Source organism: Macaca thibetana, chromosome 8, assembly GCF_024542745.1.
Source record: "Macaca thibetana thibetana isolate TM-01 chromosome 8, ASM2454274v1, whole genome shotgun sequence".
In the NCBI taxonomy this organism is placed as follows: Eukaryota; Metazoa; Chordata; class Mammalia; order Primates; family Cercopithecidae; genus Macaca; species Macaca thibetana.
Window position 1 is genome coordinate 100,166,398 of NC_065585.1, and position 23,088 is coordinate 100,189,485.

Below are 23,088 nucleotides of genomic sequence, written 5' to 3' on the forward strand. Positions count from 1 at the left end.
ATATAAATTTCTATTATTTTTATTGAGTCAGCGTCTCACTTGGTCACCGAGGCTGGAGTGCAGTGGCATAGTCTCAGCTCACTGTAACCTCCGTCTCCCGGGCTAAAACGACATTCTTGCCTCAGTCCCTCAAGTAGCTGGGACTACAGGCGTGCACCAACATAACCGCCTAATTTTTTTTTTTTTTTTTTGAGACGGAGTCTCACGCTGTTGCCCAGCCTGGAGTGCAGTGGCGCGATCTCGGCTCACTGCAAGCTCCGCCTCCCGGGTTCCCGCCATTCTCCTGCCTCAGCCTCCTGAGTAGCTGGGACTACAGGCGCCCGCCACCGCGCCCGGCTAATTTTTTTTTTTTTGTATTTTTAGTAGAGACGGGATTTCACTGTGGTCTCGATCTACTGACCTTGTGATCCGCCCGCCTCGGCCTCCCAAAGTGCTGGGATTACAGGCTTGAGCCACCGTGCCCGGCCACTATAACCGCCTAATTTTTGTAGTTTTCGTAGAGACCAGGTTTTACCATGTTGGTCAGGCTGGTCTTTTTTTTTTTTTTTTTTTTTTTTGAGACAGAGTCTCACTCTGTAACCCAGGATGGAGTGCAGTGGTGCTATCTCGGCTCACTGCAAGCTCCACCTCCCGGGCTCACGTCATTCTCCTGCCTCAGCCTCCCAAGTAGCTGGGACTACAGGCACCTGCCACCACGCCTGGCTAATTTTTGTATTTTTAGTAGAGACGGGGTTTCACCGTGTTAGTCAGGATGGTCTCTATCTCCTGACCTCGCGATCTGCCCGCCTCGGCCTCCCAACATGCTGGGATTATAGGCGTGAGCCACAGCACCCAACCAAGCCAGGCTGGTCCTGAACTCCTGAGCTCAAGCAATCTGCCCACCTCGGCCTCCCAAAGTGCTGGGATTACAGGCATGAGTTACCGCACCTGGCCAATACAAATTTTTTATATTATAAAGCTGTCTTAATTAAAAAAATCATGGGGGAAGAGAACCAATAAAGATAATTTAAAAGAGGAGAATGGGCCGGGCGCAGTGGCTCACGCCTGTAATCCCTGCACTTTGGGAGGCCGAGGCGGGCGGATCACGAGGTCAGTAGATCGAGACCTTCCTGGCTAACACGGTGAAACCCCGTCTCTACTAAAATACAAAAAATTAGCCGGGCGCGGTGGCGGGCGCCTGTAGTCCCAGCTACTCGGGAGGCTGAGGCAGGAGAATGGCGCGGAGGCGGAGCTTGCAGTGAGCCGAGATGGTGCCACTGCACTCCAGCCTGGGCGACAGAGTGAAGACTCCGCCTCAAAAAAAAAAAAAAAAAAAGAGGAGAATGATAAAACTTACAAATACTTTGAAAGTAGGGGACATTCACTTTGAAAAAGATAATGGAGTCTTCTTATTTGATAACAGCAAAAACGTAAAAATCTCCTATGATAGTCCCTGATTTTACAGGTGATCATAGAAATAAACACGTTAAGGAAAGTAACATTTTTGTGAAAGTTCCTAGTCAAGTTCAGGAACCAGTGCCTAAGGTGGGCACTGATTGGTGTCCTCCCACTGTTCTCAGTCTCCAGCAAGCTAAGTATAGAAAGAGAGTAAACAACTACAAGCTTTTGTATCAATGTAACAATTTTATGTCTGTTGAGTCTAATAATGAAAAACAGGGAGTAGGGTCTTCTATACACGTTTCTGTTTGTTTTCAGATTCATGGAAGTTACAAATATAACACAGTGCCCTGTATAACCTTCATTTAGATTCCCCAAACGGTAAACATCTTACTAACTAAAGTGCAATTCCAAAACCAGAAAATGACATCTGTACATTAGTGTTAATGGAACTGCTCACCTTGTTCAGATTTTACATGTACTCACTTGTGTGTACGTGGTACAGGTGGGGGAGTGGGGGTAGAATATAAATCTACACAATTTTATCTCATGTATAGTATAACCACCACAATCAGGATTTCCAGCACACAGAAACTGCCTCATGCTACCCCTATCTTTATAGTTGTACCCCCTTTTCCCTCACCCTGGCAACCTCTGATCTGTTCTCTACATCTATAATTTTGCTGTTTCAAGGATATTATCTCAATGGAGCCATACAGTTTGAAACCTGAGAATTCCCTTTCCACTAAGGATCATACCCTTGAGATCCATCCAAGTTGTTGCCTGTATGGATCATTCACTTCTTTTGACTGGTGAGTAGTATTGCGTGTGTCTGCATTTCACTTTTAATTTTTTTTTCTTTTGAGACAGGGTCTCATTTTGTCACCCAGGCTGGAGTGCAGTGGCATGAGCATAGCTCACCATAGCCTCGACCTCTTGGGCTCAAGTGATTCTCCTGCCTCAGCCTCCTGAGTAGCTGCGAACACAAGCATGCGCCACTACGTTCGTCTAATTTTTTTTGTATTTTTTGTAGAGTCGGGGTTTCGCCATGTTGCCAGGCTGGTCTTGTACCCCTGGCCTCATGGAATCCACTTGCCTGGGCCTCCCAAAGTGTTGGGATTACAGGCATGAGCCACTGCACCCAGCCTCATTTTTAAAGTAATTGATTTTTACTGTATTTTATATAAATGAGACATACATGAAATACAGTAAAATACATCCAATCTGTGATCGGTTGGGGACAAAGAAGGGTCCTCCACTCCTTCACTTAAGAGGCTCTAGTACAGTCAATGCCAATGACATACAGGCCATGAATGTTTATGATTCATGTTTAAAACTAACGTTTAAAACTAAAATTTTACCACTTTTTTATATATATGTCACGAAATATTTTTTAAACAACCATCTCATAGTCCCATTTTAGGTCATCAAAGACTATGCTGAACTCATTAAATCCTCATTGAAAATAATTGAAATATTGATAAAACAGCTTTCCATATAGAAAGAGACCACGTTCCTTGGCTTTGACACTACTGAGAGTACGGGCTGGATAATTCTTTGTTGTGGGGGACTGTCCTGTGCATTTTGGGATGTTTAGCAGCATCCTGGCCCTCTACTCAATAGATGCCAAGAGCAACATGCCCCAAGTTCTAACAACCAAAAATGTCCCCTGGGGGAACAATCACTGCTGCTTGAGAACCACTGACTCACATATATATATATATATATATATATATATTTTTTTTTTTTTTTTTTTTTTTTTTGAGACAGGGTCTCCCTGTCGCCCAGGCTGGAGTGCAGTGGCACTATCTCAGCTCACTGCAAGCTCCGTCTCCCAGGTTCATGCCATTCTCCTGCCTCAGCCTCCCGAGTAGCTGGGACCACAGGCGCCTGCCACTACACCCAGCTAATATTTTTGTATTTTTAGTAGAGACAGGGTTTCACCGTATTAGCCAGGATGGTCTCAATCTCCCGACGTCGTGATCCGCCCGTCTCGGCCTCCCAAAGTGCTGGGATTACAGGCATGAGCCACCGCACCCAGCTTTTTTTTTTTTTTTAAATAAAAATAAACAGAGAAAACCTGCTCTTAAATCGTGAAGACCAGAAGAAAGTGCCACACAATCTTCCTATCACAAACTATGCAGTTGAGCTTTCCACATTTGGGGAAATTGCAGGGGTCAACATATCCGGAGTGCAACAAGTATGCTTTGCCCTGGGAAAACCACCTTAGAGATCATGACATCTCCCCTGCCAGGTAAGTAACTCACATGAATTAAAGGATGTATATATGTCCCACTTGGGACAAGTTATTTCCTTTTTATTTCGCATATTAAAATGTATAGAACAGATTCTCTGTTCAGTTTTCAGAATTCATTATAGTTGAAATCACTACCTTTTAAAAATTATGTTGGAAACATATAAAACCGTAATATATCAAATATGAAAACAAGACAATTATGTACACTTTATAAAATAAATAGAAATGCATAAGCTACAACACAATTAAGGGATATTCTGGAATCCTTTCTCATAGGAATCTTTTATGATAATTTTAGTAAGAAGCATGTCAGTTAAGGGAGCTTTTCAAAAATACTGGTTATGGGCCGGGCGCGGTGGCTCACGCCTGTAATCCCAGCACTTCGGGAGGCCGAGGCGGGCGGATCACAACGTCAAGAGATCAAGACCACGGTGAAACCCCGTCTCTACTAAAAATACAAAAAATTAGCCGGGCGCGGTTGTGGGCGCCTGTAGTCCCAGCTACTCGGGAGGCTGAGGCAGGAGAATGGCGTGAACCCGGGAGGCAGAGCTTGCAGTGAGCCGAGATCGCGCCACTGCACTCCAGCCTGGGCGACAGAGCGAGACTCCATCTCAAAAAAAAAAAAAAAAAAAAAAAAAAAAACAAAATCAAAAATACTGGTTATGTTCTATGTCTTAATCTACTGTGGTAGATGGAGAGAGCTGTATGTGTAAAATGTATGCCTTTATGTGATTAAGTTTTTCAGAAGTAAGTAAAAATATTGAATACCTTTAGAATACATTATCCCTTTAATCAAATTTGGAAAAGTTTAAACATTTTCAAGTTTTAAATATTTGGTGAAATGCTCTTGGTCTAATGAATAGTGCAGAAAGTAGCAATTCCTGGAAAAAATTCACAGGAAACAATACTAGAACTGTTTAAAATAAATAAAATACCCAGAGTGGGAGTTACAACTATTCTATTCAGGATTTAGCAGAAAACTTTTGACATGTGGGTAGAAATAAAATTAAGTTTTTATTTAAGTTACTTTTATTAAAACTTAACTTTTATTAAGTTTTATTTAAGTTACTGTAAAATCATATTCCAAAGTTTATATATGAAAAAAACTTAATGTATATTATATTTACCTGTTAGTTAAAATAATACATCTGTAGTAAAAATATGCTACTTTTTATACTCAATTTGTTAGCAAATATGATACAAATTCAATCTAAAAAATACTAAAAATGTACCATATCCAAAGAGATTATTAAGATTGGCTAACATGAAGGATGTCAGGTTTTAATTACCTTAATAATTCTTCCCTTTTTTTTTTTAATAGATGGGGTCTCACTCTGTTGCCGAGGGTAGAGTGCAGTGGTGTAATCATAGCTCACTGCAACCTCGAATTCTTGGGCTCAAGCAATCCTCCTGCCTCAGCCTCTCAAGCAGCTGTGAAAACAGGTGTGCGCCACCATGCCTGGCTAAGTTTTCTATTTTTTGTAAAGACGGGGGTCTCACTTTGTTGCCCAGGCTGATCTCAAACTCCTGGCCTCACTCAATCCTCCTGCCTTGGCCTCCCAAAGTACTGGGATCACAGACATGAGCCACCAAACATGGCCAATAATTTTTAATTATTATACATTGTGTGCAATGATCTACATATGCGTGTGTTTTGGTTTACAAACAGACTTTAAGAGTAATTTAGTTCAAAAATAAAAAATAAATAAATAAATAAATAAATAAAAATAAAAATCTGACAAACACTGTACAAGAAAGGCAATACCTGAATAACCCATTGTCGATGCTGCCAGGCATGATAATTCTTTGCATCCTGATTAAGAATATCAGCAATAAATTCAAGCTCCTGAGATGGATCTCTTAGCCATTCCACTAATACTCGCCTATGATGCCTAAAGCCCAGAGAAGAAGGGAGAGAAGTTTTGTGTTAATTTACCCAAGAACTAAAACATCAGCAGCACATGTTGTAAAGCTGATATGCAACAAACAAAAATTCGTCTCTAATTCTCAACACTCTACTGGAGAGAAAAGGAACACACACACAAAAAAAATAGAAAAAAAATCAGATAGTTTATCTCAAACTACATCTGGTAGTATCTTTCGACAACCATGAAATTGTGTCAAAAAATTCAGAAACATTACTAGATTGTATAATGAGAGACAAGATAAAATGTGCTATTATTTTATTAAATATGTAAGTTTCTCTACTTAACAAACACCTATCAATTTTCCCTAAGTGCAAAGTGTCACCAAACAAGCAGCTTCTCAGTCTACAAATTAGTGGGCAGAACTGAATTCACTGCTACACCGGCAAGTAGCTATGACAAGTTGCAAGCTGTCAACAGAGGAGTTTCTGTACTAGGAAAACACTTAAGGCTTATTTTATATTGGGTTCCATTTTTTTCTTTGGCTGAAATATTTATAGAACTCTATTAGTGAAAATGTTCTAAACTTCACTATGGTAATGATTATACAGATCTGTATATATACTAAAAAACACTGAATTATATACTTTGAATGAGGGAATTATATGGTTAGTGAACTCTCTCTCAAAATGGATCTTTAAAAAATCTATTAGAGTATAACATTCATTCAACAAAAAGTGAGCAGAATAATAGGAAAAAAGGAAGGATTTAATGCTTAATGACTATTCTACATGCCTCGAAAATTTAAAAATTCGTCTTACAGATTAACACAAGATACTACCAAAAACAAAAGCCTAGACAGAAGGTTTCCAAATTTATTTTAGAAATCCTCCAAGTCAATGAACACTACCTGCATTTTATTTTTCCAGGTTGCTGGTGAGTTCAGTAATTTAGAAAGCTAAGAATCAGATCCTCCAGGATATCAAACTGAGGAAGAAAAAGTCCACGCTGATGTTCTCCAATTTAAGGAATTACAGGGCTTTATGTTACAGCATAAGTTTTCATAGTTACAAGTTAATAAAAGTGATTAGTTAACTGGGATACATAATTTGCATTACCTGTATTATACTGGTTATAAAACGAACAGAATGGACAACTAGAAATGTACAACAATTTAAAAACTGCTGGGCTTTCTGTAGCAGCTACTTTGAGTGGTTTTGTGTTTTACATAACAGTGGGTGATGAAGTGCTAATGACACTGTCTGCAGTATCCAGAAAAGAAAAACAATTTCTCTTTAGCAAAAACACGATGTAATCAAATACTAATGCCTGTGATGTCAGAATTTTATAGCTACAGATTTTTACAAAAAAGCACCTTAATTCCACAGGGTAAATAACTTTAGTGAGGGTATGACACTCTCCATTTAATCTCTTTTCTCATTAAACCAATTATTTTATAATGTAATTTCTTAGAAATACAACAATCTTGTAATCAAGAGGCTACAATGGTAAAGTTTTTAGTTTTTTAATTTTTTATTTATTTTTTTTCAGACAGAGTCTCACTCAGTCACCCAGGTTGGAGTGCAGTGGTGTGATCTCAGCTCACTGCAACCTCCACCTCCCGGGTTAAAGTGATTCTCCTGACTCAGCCTCCTGAGTAGCAGGGATTACAGGCGTGCCACCACACCTGGTTAAATTTTTGTATTTTTAGTAGAGACAGGGATTCACCATGTTGGCCAGGCTGGTCTTGAACTCCTGAACTAAAGTGATTCGCTCGCCTCAGCCTCCCAAACTGCTGGGATTACAGGCATGAGCCACTGCACCTGGCTAGAGTCGTAGTTTTTAAATAAAATTCTAGGCCAGGCAGGATGGCTCACACCTGTAATCCCAGCACTTTGGGAGGCTGAGGCTGGCAGATCACCTGAGGTCAGAAGTTCGAGACCAGCCTGGCCAACATGGCAAAACCCCATCTCTACTAAAAATACAAAATTAGCCAGGTGTGGTGGCATGTGCCTGTAATCCCAGCTACCCAGGAGGCTGAAGCTGGAGAATCACTTGAACCTGGGAGGCAGAGGCTGCAGTGAGCCGAGATTACGCCACTGTACTCCAGCCTGGGAGACACGGCAAGACTCCAAACTTACCAAACTTGATAGTTTTTGGGCTGCTCCTCAATTATTGCAGTGATGTAGTTCATTTCCTCATGTAGATCCTTCTGAAGTGACTTTAAGAGAACTCTCCGGAAATGCCTAGGGCAAACATAAAACATCCAAAGTCGCATTATTCCACAGAAGTTGCCTAATAACAATGTCAAATACAGCTAAAAGTCAGCAATAGAGTTAGATAAATTTTTGTCAGGTAATCTGTATAATTTAACAATTATATAGGCCAGGCATAGTGGCTCATGCCTGTAATCCCAGCACTTTGGGAGGCCAAGGTGTGCAGATCACATGAGGTCGAGTTCAAGACCATCCTTGCCAATGTGGTGAAACGACGTCTCTACTAAAAATACAAAAAAAAATTAGCTGGGCATGGTGGTGCACGCCTGTAGTCCCAGTTGCTCGGTGAGGCTGAAGCAGAAGAATTGCCTGAACCCAGGAGGCAGAGGTTGCAGTGAGCCAAGATCACGCCACTGCACTCTAGCCTGGGCGACAGAGGGAGATTCCACCCCAAAAAAAAGAAAAAAAAAAAATTTAACAATTTAACTGCTTGTGAGTGTCCAAATTCATACGACTATCTGGTCACTGGAAGAAATCAAGCCCTTTTAGTAAAAACAGTGAAAGGTGGCCGGGCGCGGTGGCTCATGCCTGTAACCCCAGCACTTTGAGAGGCAGATTACCTGCGGTCAGGAGTTTGAGACCAGCCTAACCGACATGGAAAAACCCCGTCTCTACTAAAAATACAAAATTAGCTGGCAAGGTGGCGCATGCCTTTAATCCCAGCTACCTGGGAGGCTGAGGCAGGAGAATCACTTGAACCCAGAAGGTAGAGGCTGCGGTAAGCCGAGATCATGCCATTGCACTCCAGACCGGGCAACAAGAGCGAAACTCCGTCTCAAAAAGAAAAAAATAGTGAAAGGTAACAAGTATGAGATAGAAGAAAAGTAAATTTCTTATTCTTAAGTAATGACAGACAACCAACTAAAATTATATTCAGGTACTACTCTGGTCACCAGTGTTCTATAACATGAGAATCAAAGACATTTCTTTCCCTATACAGTATACCTTGTTCGTGTAGATACATTATCCATATAAGAAATTAATTCTATTATACACATTAACAAAATAATTACTTTTAGAACCACCACAAAAATGCTACTTGTAAATGAAACAAGTTTGTCTTTAAATTCCCCATAGGTGGGGTTTAACCACCACCACCACCACCACACAATTTTCCTAAAGACATCGTTAGTTCTGGTCTAGTTTTACTTCAAAATTTTTAACTCAATATATAGTAAGGGACATTCCAGGACCTAATTTTATTAGCTTTTAAAATGAACTACTCACTTTGGGAGGCCGAGGCAGCAGATCACTCGAGGTCAGGAGTTTGAGACCAGCCTGGCTAACATGGCAAAACCCCATCTCTACTAAAAATATAAAAATTAGCCTGTAATCCCAGCACTTTGGGAAGCCGAGGTGGGCAGATCACGAGGTCAGGAGATTGAGACCATCCTGGCTAACATGGTGAAACCCCATCTCTACTAAAAACACAAAAACATTAGCTGGGCTTGGTGGCAGGCACCTGTAGTCCCAGCTACTCGGGAGACTGAGGCAGGAGACTCGCTTGAACCCAGGAGTCAGAGGTTGTAGTGAGCAATGATTACACCACTGCACTCCAGCCTGGGTGACAGAGCGAGACTCCGTCTCAAAAAACAAACAAATGAACAAACAAAAATACAAAAATTAGCTGGGTGTGGTGTCAGACACCTGTAATTCCAGCTATTTGCGACACTGCGGCACAAGAATCGCTTGAACCCGGGAGGCGGAGGTTGCAGTGAGCCAAGATCATGTCACTGTACTCCAATGGGTAACAGCATGAGACTCCATCTCAAAAAAATTAATAGAAATAAAATAAAATAAAACGCTAAACAGGAGAGACAACAGTATTTCTCCCCATTATTATTCAAAAAAAAAAAAAAAAAAAAAAAAAAACCAGTAGACTTCCCAGATGTAAATATAAGCCCTTGGCTTTTATCGGTAATTGATTCCAGGTATACTGCTTCTTTCAAAACAGCAATAAACTCACAGGAAATCTTTAAGTGTAATCTAAGTTCCAAAAATGATGAAACACACTGAGAATTCCAGTTAAACAGGGTAGATTAAGTAAACAAGTTTATTCTCACTCCCTAATAAAACCCCAGTAAAATGACAACAAAGGAATAAACCCACAAGAACAAAGAGAATCAGGGACAAAGACACCACGGCAACTGGAAGAGGTCAACGACACTATGGGAAGTGTAAGCAGATAGACAAGATTTAACTGACTAAAAAACAGAATAAGACTTTAAGAAAATTCCAGAAGTCAGAGGTATGACATATTTCCAAAACTGAGGGTCAAAGGTGGGACTAAAAGCAGTGGAAAGTCTATAGAAAAAGAGTCCTTGGTTGCCAAGACCGTTCCCACTACCCTGAGCAGAAGTGACATCCTGTCTTGGGCAGGAGACAAGTGGCTTTATTCTCTGGAAAAATCTGAAGCAGAATGGGTTACAAGGCACATTGGAAGGCAGGGTGAGTTAAAGGGTGGAAATAAGGACATTTAAAATGTTGATATACAAAGTTAGAAAAAAAAAAGTTTCTATTTCAAATTGCAACAGGATAAGATTTGCAAAAAAGCAAAAAGTTGATATCCTAAACAGTGAGACTCTCCTATCATCTTCCCTTGCCTAACCCCTCAGAACTATGGCAGTCAAATGTACATTACTGAGGCAATAAACCACTTAATACTCTTTGAGAGACACACTGTCCAAGAGAAAAGACTTAAATACTGACAAGTGAGATTTCACTACAACACAGCCACATCCCCCACTCAGTAACTTCACAGTGAAGCCCTCCAACTGATAAATCCTGCCACATACAAGGCTTCCAATCAGGATTTTTCCTGTCTCTCTCATACGCAAAAAGAGAAAATCAAAAATTACCAACCATTGAGAAAAATATTTATGTGAAAGAGAACAAGAGATGAAAAGATCTCACGTCCATGAAATTAAAAAAACAAAACACACACACACAATGCATTTAAAAAAAAATTCAGAGAACAAAAAAACAGCTCCCCCAAATTAAAACTGTATGCAGAATCTTTAAAAATGCATACAAGTTAGAAAATAAAATTGATGAAATATCTCAAAAGTAAATAAAAACATAAACAAATGAAAATAAGAAAAATCCAGGTGAAGGCCGGGCGTGGTGGCTCACGCCTGTAATTCCAGCACTTTGGGAGGCTGAGGTGGGCAGATCATGAGGTCGGGAGATCGAGACCATCCTGGCTAACACAGTGAAACTCCGTCTCTACTAAAAATACAAAAACAAAATTAGCTGGGCGTGGTGGCAGGTGCCTGTAGTTCCAGCTACTCGGAAGGCTGAGGCAGGAAAATGGCATGAACCCAGGAAGCAGAGCTTGCAGTGAGCCAAGATTGCGCCACTGCACTCCAGCCTGGGCGACAGATTGAAACTCCATCTCAAAAAAAAAAAAAAAAAAAAAATCCAGGAGATACAACATAGAACTAAAAGGCATTTCAGAAAAAGAAAACAGAGGAAAGAGAAGAAATTATCAGAAGAACACAGAAGAATCCCCAGAACATAAAGAGAAAAAGAAAAGTTTTAAACAAAGGAATGGAAATCTTCTCAAGCTGAAAAGAAGCTAAGAGAAACAGAAAAAGAGTTTTAAAATGCTGAGTGAAAGAAATGTCCAATCTAGAATTTTATTACTAAAGTTGAAGGGAGACTAATGATTTTTAATTGTATAAATCTCAAAAATTATTTTCCATCCTTCTATTCAATGATATGCTCTATAAAATGAGAAAGTGAATCAAGAAAGAGAAAGGTATGGGATCTGGGACACAGGGGATCTAACACACAAATGAGCTGAACACCAGCTATGTAGCATCCAACTGGTGAAGAGAAAAATGGAACTGAAGGATGACCTGTGTTCAACAGAAAAATGACACTTCACATATATCAGAGCATCTGGAAGACAAATTACTTACTGGTACAAAGAAAACAAAAATGACAGAGGGAATGTAATTACACTATTAAATGTGGGTCAGCAGCCGGGCACAGTGGCTCATGCCTGTAATCCCAACACTTTGGGAGGATGAGGCAGGTGGGATCACCTGAGGTCGGAAGGTCGAGACCAGCCTGAGTAACATGGTGAAACCCCATCTCTACTAAAAATACAAAATCAGACGGGTGTGGGGGCGCATGGCTGTAATCCCAGATACCTGGGAGGCTGAGGCAGAACTGATTGAACCTGAAGGCGGAGGTTGCGGTGAGCCGAGATCACACCATTGCACTCCAACCTGGACAAAAAGAGTGAAACTCCGTCTCAAAAAAAAAAAAATAGTGTGTCAGCATGGACATAAACTGAGTGCTCATTTGTGATGTAGGGAGGGTAGTGGAGAATGAACCATCTTTCACAGAACCATCTTTCACAGAAAGAATAATGTTTTAAGGAAAAACATAAGCCGGGCACAGAAGTTCACGTCTGTAATCCCAGCACTTTGGAAGGCTCAGGTGGGTGGATCACAAGGTCAGGACATGGAGGCCAGCCTGACCAACATGGTGAAACCCCGTTTCTACTAAAAATACAAAAATTAGCCGGGCATGGTGGTGTGTGCCTGTAATCCCAGCTACTGGGGAGGCTGAGGCAGGAGAATCGGTTGAACCCTTGAGGCGCAAGTTGCAGTGAGCCAAGATCACGCCACTGCACTGCAGCCTGGGTGACAAATCAAGACTCCATCTCAAAAATAAAAATAAAAAATAAGATAAAATAAAATAAAATGAAATGAAAAAAATAAAAACAATTAAGCAAATTATCTAGAATATGGAGGTTAATTCAAGAAAAAAATCCCTAAGAGTTACCATCTCTGCAGAGTGGGACTGGCAGTGGGAGGGAATGGACTGGAGATCGCTACTTTTCACGCAGCTTAACTTTTAAACCCACACGCGAATTGCTATTTTGATACAAATTAAAGGCCAGGCGCAGTAGCTCACACCTGTAATCAAAACACTTTAGGAGGCTGCGGGGAGTGGATTACCTGAGGTCAGGATTTCAAGACCAGCTTGGCCAACATGGTGAAACCGTGTCTCTACTAAAAATACAAAAAAAATTAGCCAGGCGTGGTGGTGGGCGCCTGTAATCCCAGTTACTCAGAAGGCTGAGGCAGGAAACTCACTTGAACCCAGGAGGCAGAGGATGCAGTGGGCCAAGATTGCACCAATTGTACTCCAGCCTGGGCAACAAAAGTGAAACTCCCTCCCCCCTTCAAAAAAAAATAAAGTACAGTTTAAAAAAATTAAAGTGCAGTTTAAAAAAAGAAAAGCCACTTGAAGTAAAATATTTAAGCAGGGAATACTGATGATGTGTATTACTTACCACACTGTATAATTGGCCGCATTTAACTCAATAGCATCCCGGGTTAGCTTAAAAGCTCGTTCACTTCTTTCATCACGCTGCAGGACAGCTCGGAAGTAATCATAAACATCTCTAACTAGAGATAGAGCACACAACTACATTAGGATCATCTTACTTAAAATTATCACTATAATGTATAATGTCACTATACCTATAAAGATATTTTATTTGCCTGTGTATCATTTATACCAACAAGCAAAATAAAGAGTCAAGTGGCTGTGGCCCCACCCTGATAATGCCCTAGTGTCACAGCCACAAAAAGCATGGGCTATTTATGTATAACCGTATGCTTACTGCTTACGTGTGCGCATATGAGTTAATGCCAGATTCCAAATCTCCCATAGACCTTATGTATAAAAGGAAAATTAGGGGTGCATATATTCAAATATATTCATATACCTGTTTTTCTGACATTTCATTTTGATCTGAAAAATATGCCCACCCAAAGGCAGAAAACTCAAACAGTACAAAAAGGTTCACGCTAGATTTCCATTCCACTAAATTCCCAATCCTCCTCCCTAGAAGCAACCATTATTAACTCATTCTAGTGTATCCTTCCAAATATATTCTATGCATCTACAAGTATATAGCCTAATTCCATCCTTCATTTTTTATGCAAACGAGATCCCATCACATTCTGGGCTTTGCATTTTTCACTCATACATTATTAAAGATAATGTAAACTAGTATAAAAACTTCTACAACAAATAATTAAAATTTACATCCTCTTTGACCCAGTAATTCCAGCTCTAGAAAGTTCTCTCACAAATATACTCCCATATGTGTGCAAGGATCCAAGGATATTTATTGGGAGCACTGGGTTACATAAAAAACAAAAGACTGAGAGGCAGGCAGATCACTTGAACCCAGCAGTTTGAAATCAGCCTGGGCAACATAGTGAAACCCTGCCTCTACAAAAAAGTACAGAAATTAATCAGGTGTGGTGATCCAGGCCTGCAGTCACAGCTACTCGGGAGGCGGAGGTAGGAGGATCGCTTGAGCCTGGGAGGTCAAGGCTGCAGTGAGCCATGATCGCAAGCAACCAGCCTGGGTGACAGTGCAACACTGTCTCAAAAAAAAAAAAATAAGGAACTGCCAGGTATGGTGGTCTGCACCTGTAATCTCAGCTACTCGAGAGGCTGAGGCAGGAGGACTGCTTGAGCCCAAGAGTTTGAGACCAGGCTGAGTAACATAGTGAGAGCCTGTCTCTGAAAAGAAAAAAACAGGAAGGGGTCACTTATAGCCAAGTAGAATATTAGATGTGGGTAATGTGAGGACCCACTACTTGCAATGGCATCTCAAGTGGGATGGATGTTGCAGCACTGATCCCTTGGCCTGTGGGGTCTGTCTGGGTAATGTCAGAACTGAATTAAATTGTAGGGCAACTAGTTGGTGTCTACAGAAAATTGCTTCGTGTGAAAATTCCAAACATTTGGTGTCAAAGTATTTTGACTACAGAGAAACAGTTTTTCCTTTTAGCCTATAATACTGAAAGTGAAAATATCGGATAAGAATATGAGCAATTACTCCTCTTCACAAAATTCTGAGTTATGCAAAGGTTACCTGGTTCTAATCACTATATTTAAAAAGTTGAATTTGAGCAGTGGCTCAGGCCTGTAATCTCAGCACCCTGGGAGGCCAAGGTGGGTGCATCACTTGAGGTCAGAAGCTCGAGACCAGCCTGACCAACATGGTGAAACCCTATCTCTACTAAAAATACAAAAATTAGCCAGGCGTGGTGGCACATGCCTGTAATCCCAGCTACTCAGGAGGCTGAAACATGAGAATCAATTGAAACTGGTAGAGGTTGCAGTGAGGCGAGATTACACCATTGTACTCCAGCCTGGGCAACAAGAGCGAAACTCTGTCTCAAAAAACAAAAAGAACCAAGTTTCCAAATAATTTAAATTTAAAACAAAATGATAACATGTTAACCAGTATATAATGTATATATATATAATACATTATTTTACACGCACACACACACACACAAAACATACACACATACATATGCACACTGATAAAATAAACTGGGAGGCTATCAGGCTGGGATAGCTCCAAAGCCTCAGGTTCCTAGGTAAACAACCAAAATCCAATTCAATGTAAAAGGTAAAACGAAACAACATTATTCTTTTAATTCAAAAATTATAAACAACAGACCAGGTGGGATGGCTCACGCCTGTAATCCCAGCATTCTGGGAGGCCGAGGTGGGCGGATCACCTGAGGTCGGGAGTTCAAGACCAGCCTAACCAACATGGATAAACCCCGTTTCTGCTAAAAATGCAAAACTAGCCAGGCATGGTGTAGCTACTCAGGAGGCTGAGGCAGGAGAATCACTTGAACACGGGAGGCGGAGGTTGCAGTGAGCCAAGATTGCGCCATTGCACTCTAGCCTGGGCAACGAGAGTGAAACTCTATCTCAACAACAACAACAAAAATATAAACAACATATTGTCATGCTTAAAGTTTCTAAAACTTTGACTTTTTTATTGTTTCTGAGATCTGTTCATGTTATAATAGATCTAAATCCTCTTAATGGTTATATAGTATTCAACTGTATGACAATGATACATTTTATCCATTTCTCCAAAAGATGGGCATAGCTTCCAATATCTTGCTTTTTAAAAAAAACGCTGCAAATTATAGTAGCTAACATATATAGTGCTTACTATGAACCAGAAAGTATTCTATTATTTTATGTGAATAATTTACTACATCTACAGTTACTATCAAGATCCTCATTTTACACAGGTGGAAACAAAGGCACATAGGCGTTAAATAACTTGTCCAAGATTACACAGTCAGTAAAATGTGAAGTTAGAATGTGAACCAGATGGTCTGTCTCCAAAGTCTGGGCTTTGCATTTTTCACTCATACATTATTAAAGATAGTGTAAACTAGTATAAAAACTTCTACAACAAATCATTAAAATTTACATCCTCTTTGACCCAGTAATTCCAGCTCTAGAAAGTTCTCTCACAAATATACTCCCATATGTTTAACCTCCTGTGCATATCTTCTCATGCCATGTGCCAGAATGAACCCAGAATATTAAATTAGAAGCAACACTGCTAGGTTGTAAGGTAAATGCATTTTCCAGTTTTAACAGATATACCAAACTGCTTTCCAAAACGGCTAAACATATGAAAACTCCCATATGAAATACATGGAGCTCTTCATATATCTTCATACCTCATATCATAAGACAGTTTTCATTTCTGCCACTTAAATCATGGATAGAAAATGGAATTCTCATTTTAACGTGTCATTCCTAATGATAAGGGATTCTTCCTCCTATTTTATTGGCCAATGGCATTTTCTTTTCTGTGAATTGCCAGTTCATACCCTTTGTCCATTTTTTCATTAAACTGTCTCCTTATCCTGTTGTAGAAACGTCTTAGTTTTAATATGGATACTGTTTAAATGACGTATCTTCTTCCACATTGCTGCTTGCTTTTTAACTTGTTTGTGGTTTCTTCTGCTGTGTAAGTTTTAAATTGATATATCTGTCTATAAATGGTTGACAGGTTAAAACTTATCTTTTCCTTCAGGGTTTCTAACCATGGTGTATGTAAGAATTCACTATGTTATATATATATACATAGATATATATTTTTTTGAGAGAGTTTTGCTCGTTGCCCAGACTAGGGTGCAATGGCACCATCTTGGCTCATTGCAACCTCCACCTCTCGGGTTCAAGCGATTCTCCTGCCTCAGCCTCCCAAGTAGCTGGGGTACGGGTAGCCGCCACCACGCCCAGCTAATTTTTGTATTTTTAGTAGAGACAGCGTTTCACCATGTTGGCCAGGCTAGTCTCGAACTCCTGACCTTAGGTGATCTGCCTGCCTCGGCCTCCCAAAGTGCTGGGATTACAGGCGTGAGCCAACAAGCCTGGCCCAAAATGTTAATTTTATGCCTTGCAAAAAAGGTTATTAATTTATCCTCAATGGAAACATATGATTATATTAGTTTTCCCCAACATCTCTGTTATAAGTACTTATGAATCTGAAAAAGTTATGGTTTATATTTCTCCAATCACTAGTATGGTTAATATCTCTTCATAGATATTTCTATTTTGTGAACTGTCTCTTCACATGTAATATCTCTCAACGTATGAGAGTTTTGCATTTTCGTGCAGTTATATATTCTGACCTTTTCCTTAATCAATTCTGAGGTTTACAAAATGCCTAATAATACCTTCTTCGTCGTAAGAATGATAGGGATACAATTCTGCTTTTATCTAAGTGCACAGCCAACTGTTCCAACCATTATTTGATTAATCCACCCTTTTCATAAAGGTATAAAATGTCCTTTTTATCACATATTAAGCTTTCATAGAGTGAGGATCTATTTCTAGAGTCCTTACTTATCTATTTCTGTGCTACTTCCACTGAAGTTTAGTAATATATCTGCATACTTAATAAGGCAAACCTCTGCATCATTATTCTTTTTTAAACATTGTCATTTTATTATCAGAAAAAAACGCTTTTGTAAAAGAATGATCTTAGTAAAGACTTAACTGAAAGAAATATGTATACATAAAATTACAAAACTATCATTCCATTTTATTCATTTTCCCTTTCCTAGAAGAACAATTAACATTTCCATGACCTTCAATTTACATTTCCACATTATAAAAGAATATTTTGTCAAAGAAAAAATCTACTCATTTTAATATCAATAAATGTATTCCAACTGAGCCAAACACTTCACTGCCAAAATATATTTTTAAATGCTGATGTTTCAGCAACCAAAGTTTATTCTAAAAACAGTAACTCATTTACATTGTGTGCCACATGCACAATCTCCCAGGCGGTGGAGTCTCCAGCAAAAAAAAGAAAACCACAATCACATAGTAGCTATTACCTATTATACTGTAACGTTTATTATTTGGAATATGTCCAGTCTTTGGGCAAAATAAAACTTTTAATCATAAAGATAAATCATACATAAAAAAACACACAAAATTAACTCATCTTAAGTCATTCAGATTTTTATTAGACAGAAATTTGTCATCTACCTTGCTACATAGTTGTGAATTCCACTTCTGCTACTAAGTGTAACTTACAGACCTTTTCCTAATATAAACAAACTTACATTTGTCACTATAAATGATCTGGACCACGGGACTGGGGCCATCATTCTGCGGCACTGGATCTATATCAGCCCATTCTGCTCTGTCCCTGAAAACAGACATTTCCCAACCAGTGGTTACATTCAAATACAGAAGAAAAAGAACTCTAGTGTTTTTAAAACTTACATTGACATTAGTAACTTACAGGGCTCATAATGCAATCATGGTTGGATTCTTCATGACAAAGTTTTGCCAACATGCTTTACATATTAAACTATTAAAGTAAAATTAAAACAAAAAACCCTCAGATGGGCCGGGCGCGGTGGCTCAAGCCTGTAATCCCAGCACTTTGGGAGGCCGAGACGGGCGGATCACGAGGTCAGGAGATCGAGACCATCCTGGCTAACACGGTGAAACCCCGTCTCTACTAAAAAAATACAAAAAACTAGCCGGGCGAGGTGGTGGGCGCTTGTAGTCCCAGCTACTCGGGAGGCTGAGGCAGGAGAATGGCGTGAACCCGGGAGGCGGAGCTTGCAGTGAGCTGAGATCCATCCAGCCACTGCACTCCAGCCTGGGCGACAGAGCGAGACTCCGTCTCAAAAAAAAAAAAAAAAAAAAAAAAACCCTCAGATGAACAGTTAATCAACAGTTTTCAAATTTAAAGTTTTATAAGTTTTTGCAGCGAGTATACAGTTTTCTGATTTTTTCTTTTTTTTTTTTTTTTTTTGAGGAGTCTGGCTCCTCAAAACATGCTGGAGTGCAGTGGTGTGATCTCGGCTCGCTGCAACCTCCGCCTCCAGGGTTCAACAGATTCTTCTGTCTCAGCCTCCCGACTAGCCGGGACTACAGGCGTGCGCCACCACCCCCAGCTAATTTTTGTATTTTTAGTAGAGATGGGGTTTCACCATGTTGGCCAGGATGGTCTCAATAACTTAACCTGGTGATCCGCCCGCCTCGGCCTCCCAAAGTGCTAGGATTACAGGTATGAGCCACCATGCCCGGCCTCACAGTATTTTTAACTTAGAAATCAATCTAACTCATTGGTCTAATAAGATTGAGTCAGCATTTTTAAAACGTTTGAATAACAAAATACTAGGAATTGACATTTTAAGATAAAAATAAGCACTATTAATTTACTCAAGAGGTGGCGCAGGTGATCACTAATAAGAAAGCAGGCTCTGGAATCTGACAACTGCCTAAGTTGTAACACCGGGTCTAGCACTTACTAGCTGTGTGACCTTCAGAAAGTTACTTATTTGGGCCTCAGTTTCATCATTTATAAAATCAGGGCAATATTATTACCTACCAACCTTAGAAGGGTCTTTGGAGGATTAAATGAGGTAACAGACGTTAAGCGCTTAAAACATCCACAGCACCCAGGCGGCATTCAATGACTACTTAATAAGCAATGCTAAAATAACTGTATAGTGACAACAGTGAGTGCTTACAGAAATTTCTGTGAACTACCCAGTGTGACCAAATTTCTCTTAAACACTTTCACTTATATTCTTTCCATTTTTTTTTCTTTTTTGAGACAGAGCTCTTGACCAGGCTGGGGTGCAATGGCGCAATCTCGGCTCACTGAAACCTCTGCCTCCTGGGTTCAAGTGATTCTCCTGCCTCAGCCTCCCAAGTAGCTGGAATTACAGGTGCCCGCCACCACGCCCGGCTAATTTTTGTACTTTTAGTAGAGACAGGGTTTCACCATGTTGGCCAGGCTAGTCTGGAACTCCTCACCTTAGGTGATCCGCCCACCTCAGCCTCCCAAAGTGCTGGGATTACAGGCGTGAGACGCCTTTCACTTTTTATTTCTCTATAATGATCAGCTATTGACAGGAGATATTCTGTGGCATCCAATGCTAGAAACTGCGTCCATTATACAAAGAGAACTACAAGAGAAATCATGACCAAAGACGTGACACCTAGAGTCTGGGGGAATGGCCTGGGAAAAGTAATGCTGTCATTTAGTCACTAGGGAATCACACACAGTCATGTGAGAACCTGAGTATTTCACAATCCAGAGAGCCGACTTGAGGGTTATGGGGCTACCAATTTAAATCAATAAAACATTATCTTCAGTAAAAAAAAAAAAAAAATCTGGGTAGTGGCTTTTACGACTCATTCATAAAATCAAGGTAAACAAACCATCGAATGGGTTTACCTAGAACTACAGAAGTAAGACCTAAGGCGATTATCTCTGCAGGTTCACAGGGAATTAGGGAATCAGCATTACCATCTGAAAGCAAAGAACTGATGGAACTGGGCGTCAGCAAAGACGGGGTGATAGAGGCAAGAAAGTTACCGCAGTCCCCAGTACACATCACTTGTATTACCTACGAGGCGATGCAGGGAGGCTTAAGAGAGGTTCAGCAGCAAATCTCTTTTCAGCCTTTAGCCTGGCTGATACGAGGCGCTAAAATATGGATTGGATGAAAATGTCTCAGTGCTCCAAGCAGAGCCAGCCAAGGGAACGAGCCTCACATCTCGTTTTTAGGGTGAGCAAATCTGGCCCTGGTTTCCTGCCCGGCTACCAGAACTGCACCCTAGCCCTTGGGTATTCACTGGTTGTTAGCGGCACAGCGTTCTGGGGCCGTGAAAGAGAGCGGGAAATTTCTTGTATTTACGAATCGCGACATCTGAACAGCTGAACGAGTGCGGTCCAGGGTGCAGCAGTTTCCGCGTGGCTTAAAGCAGGAGGGAAGCCGAGACCTCGCTGCTCCGCGTCCCCGCGGTCTCGCGCCGGCGCCGCCCTGGCAAGCGGCGACCTCCCGGCAGCAGCCCGGGCCCAGCGCCCGGCACCAGCCCACGCGGCGCGCGGGAACTTCGCCTGGGCGCGCTGGGGCCGGAAGCGCGCGCCGCGGGTCTTGGGGCTGCCGGGCCTCCAGGGAGCGCCCCGCGCCGCGGCCGCCGCGGGGGCGTTACCTGTACAGGACGTAGGAGGGCGAGTCCAGGCTCAGAAACCCGTCGTCCATGGGGGACGCCACGGCTTCCCCGGCCTCGGCCGCCATCTCTTCCTCGTGCTGCTGCTGAGGCGGCGGTGGGTGCGGCTGGGGCGGGGGCTGCTCCGGCTGCCCGGGGTCGCCGCCTTGCGCAGCCTCTCCGACCCCCTCGGTGGCCGCCATCTCGCCTGGGTCCGCAGCGGAGGTGGTGGCGGAGGCCCCGCCCCTCGGAGGCCCCGCCCCTCCCTTCCCCCTCTCGAGGCCACTTCCTGTTTTCTTGGTTTCCTACCATAGAGGTGCGGGCCAGAGAGTCCTGGCGGGCGGCCGGGATCTGGGTAGGAGGGTGCGGGTACTGGCTGAGTCGGCCGCGAGGGTGCGCGGCTCTCCCGAGGGCCCCCCAGGCTCCCACGCGTCTTCCCATCTGTCGCCGTTCCCGAGCTTTGCAGAGGTCACTCGGACCGTGTTAGTGCTGTTAGTGGCCCCAGCAGGGAGTGCGATTCCTTCTTTGGACGGAAGCCGCAACTGAGGGTGGCTGGCGGACACTGAGCACTCAGCCCTTTGCATCCATCTCAGCATTTTCAAAACGAAATATAAAGCCCTGGCGCAGTGATTCAAGCCTGATCCCAGCCGCTCGGAAGCCGCGGCGGGAGGATCGTGTGAGCCAGAGAGGTCGAGACCAGCCTGGGCAATCTAATGCGACCCCATCTCTATCAAAAATGCAAAAATTAACTGGGCGTCATGTGGGTGCCTGTGGTTCCAGCTACTCGGAAGGCTGAAGTGGGAGGATCACTTGAGCTGGGAGTTCAAGGCTGCAGTGAGCAGAGATCACCACTGCACTCCAGCCTGAGGGACAGAGACCCTGTCTCAAAACACACACCATTAGAAAAAGAAAGTAATTTTTGGTGAAGTTTTTGTTTGTATTTATATATGTTCGGATATAATGGTGTAAACCAAAAAATAAAATTCTGAACCCAAAACCAAACCATCTGAATAGACCCTTCTCTGCCAAGGGCATTCCAAAGTTAACCTGAAAAACTTGTTCAGGCCATGATGGAAGGGGGTGGGGGTGGGCCGTTAACATCAAGACCAACCTTAAGTCTGATAAGAAACATTTACACTCTATTCTCTCTGAAGCCTGTTACTTGGAGGCTTCATCTACATAATAAAACTTTGGTCTCCACAACCCCTTATCACAACCTGGACATTCTATTGATAACAACTTAACCAACTGCTAATCAGAACATATTTAAATCTACCTAGGACCTGGAAGCACCCCTCTCCCTGCACTTTGAGTTGTCTTGTCCTTCCAGACGAACCAATGTGTATCTTACATGTATTTGATTGATGTCTCCTGCCTCCCGAAAATACATAAAACCCCACTGTGCCCCAACCACCCTGGGCACGTGTTCTCAGGATCTCTTAAGGGCTGTGTCACAGGCCATTAATCACTCATATTTGGCTCAGAATAAATCTCTTCAAGTATTTTCCAGAGTTTGACTCTTTGCATTAACAATGGGTCATATGAATGTATGTTGTTGGGGATCAGAAAAGAATATCCCAAATGAAGGTCTAAGCATCAGCTTCAGAAGCACAGTCTCTCACTGACCTCCTGCCCTTCTCTCTGTGGCCGCTCATCCTCTCCTGAGGCAAGCCACAGCAACTAGAATCCCTCTTCCCCCTCACAGGTCATAGAAACCAGAACCCTTTTCCCCCAAAGCCAGCCATGGCACCTGCAAATACTACTCTAACCTTCCTCCAGCCCTGCCTTTCTATGTGACAGCTGGCTGTTAAGAAACTAAACCCTAGTTCCAGAGGGCTCCTTTCCCTCTGGGGGTTGCAGGGAGGAACAGTGAGGCCAAGGAAAACCTGAACAGACAGGCCTTGTTGAGTTTCTCCACTCCATATATTAGCATTAAATCACCTCTTTTTGTTCAAAGTTGAACAAAAAG

At 41.8% G+C, this 23,088-nt stretch overlaps 1 protein-coding gene and 1 non-coding gene across 3 annotated transcripts in view; both read right to left on the bottom strand.

Moving 5' to 3' along the window:
• The window catches only part of FNTA (farnesyltransferase, CAAX box, alpha), a 31,607-nt gene extending 9,653 nt beyond the window's left edge, over positions 1–21,954 (bottom strand). For both annotated transcript variants that reach the window (XM_050800419.1, XM_050800420.1), the window contains exons 1-5: positions 21,123–21,954; positions 18,224–18,309; positions 13,087–13,201; positions 7,641–7,745; positions 5,400–5,526 (exon numbers count right to left, since the gene is read on the bottom strand). In XM_050800419.1, the coding sequence (XP_050656376.1) occupies positions 5,400–5,526; positions 7,641–7,745; positions 13,087–13,201; positions 18,224–18,309; positions 21,123–21,322 (633 nt within the window). In that variant the 5' untranslated portion in view covers positions 21,323–21,954. The remainder of the gene's footprint in view (positions 1–5,399; positions 5,527–7,640; positions 7,746–13,086; positions 13,202–18,223; positions 18,310–21,122) is intronic.
• On the bottom strand, positions 3,480–3,639 carry LOC126961961 (U1 spliceosomal RNA). The gene has a single exon (XR_007728536.1). It is a non-coding gene; the product is annotated as a U1 spliceosomal RNA (small nuclear RNA).
• Positions 21,955–23,088: the final 1,134 nt, after the last annotated feature.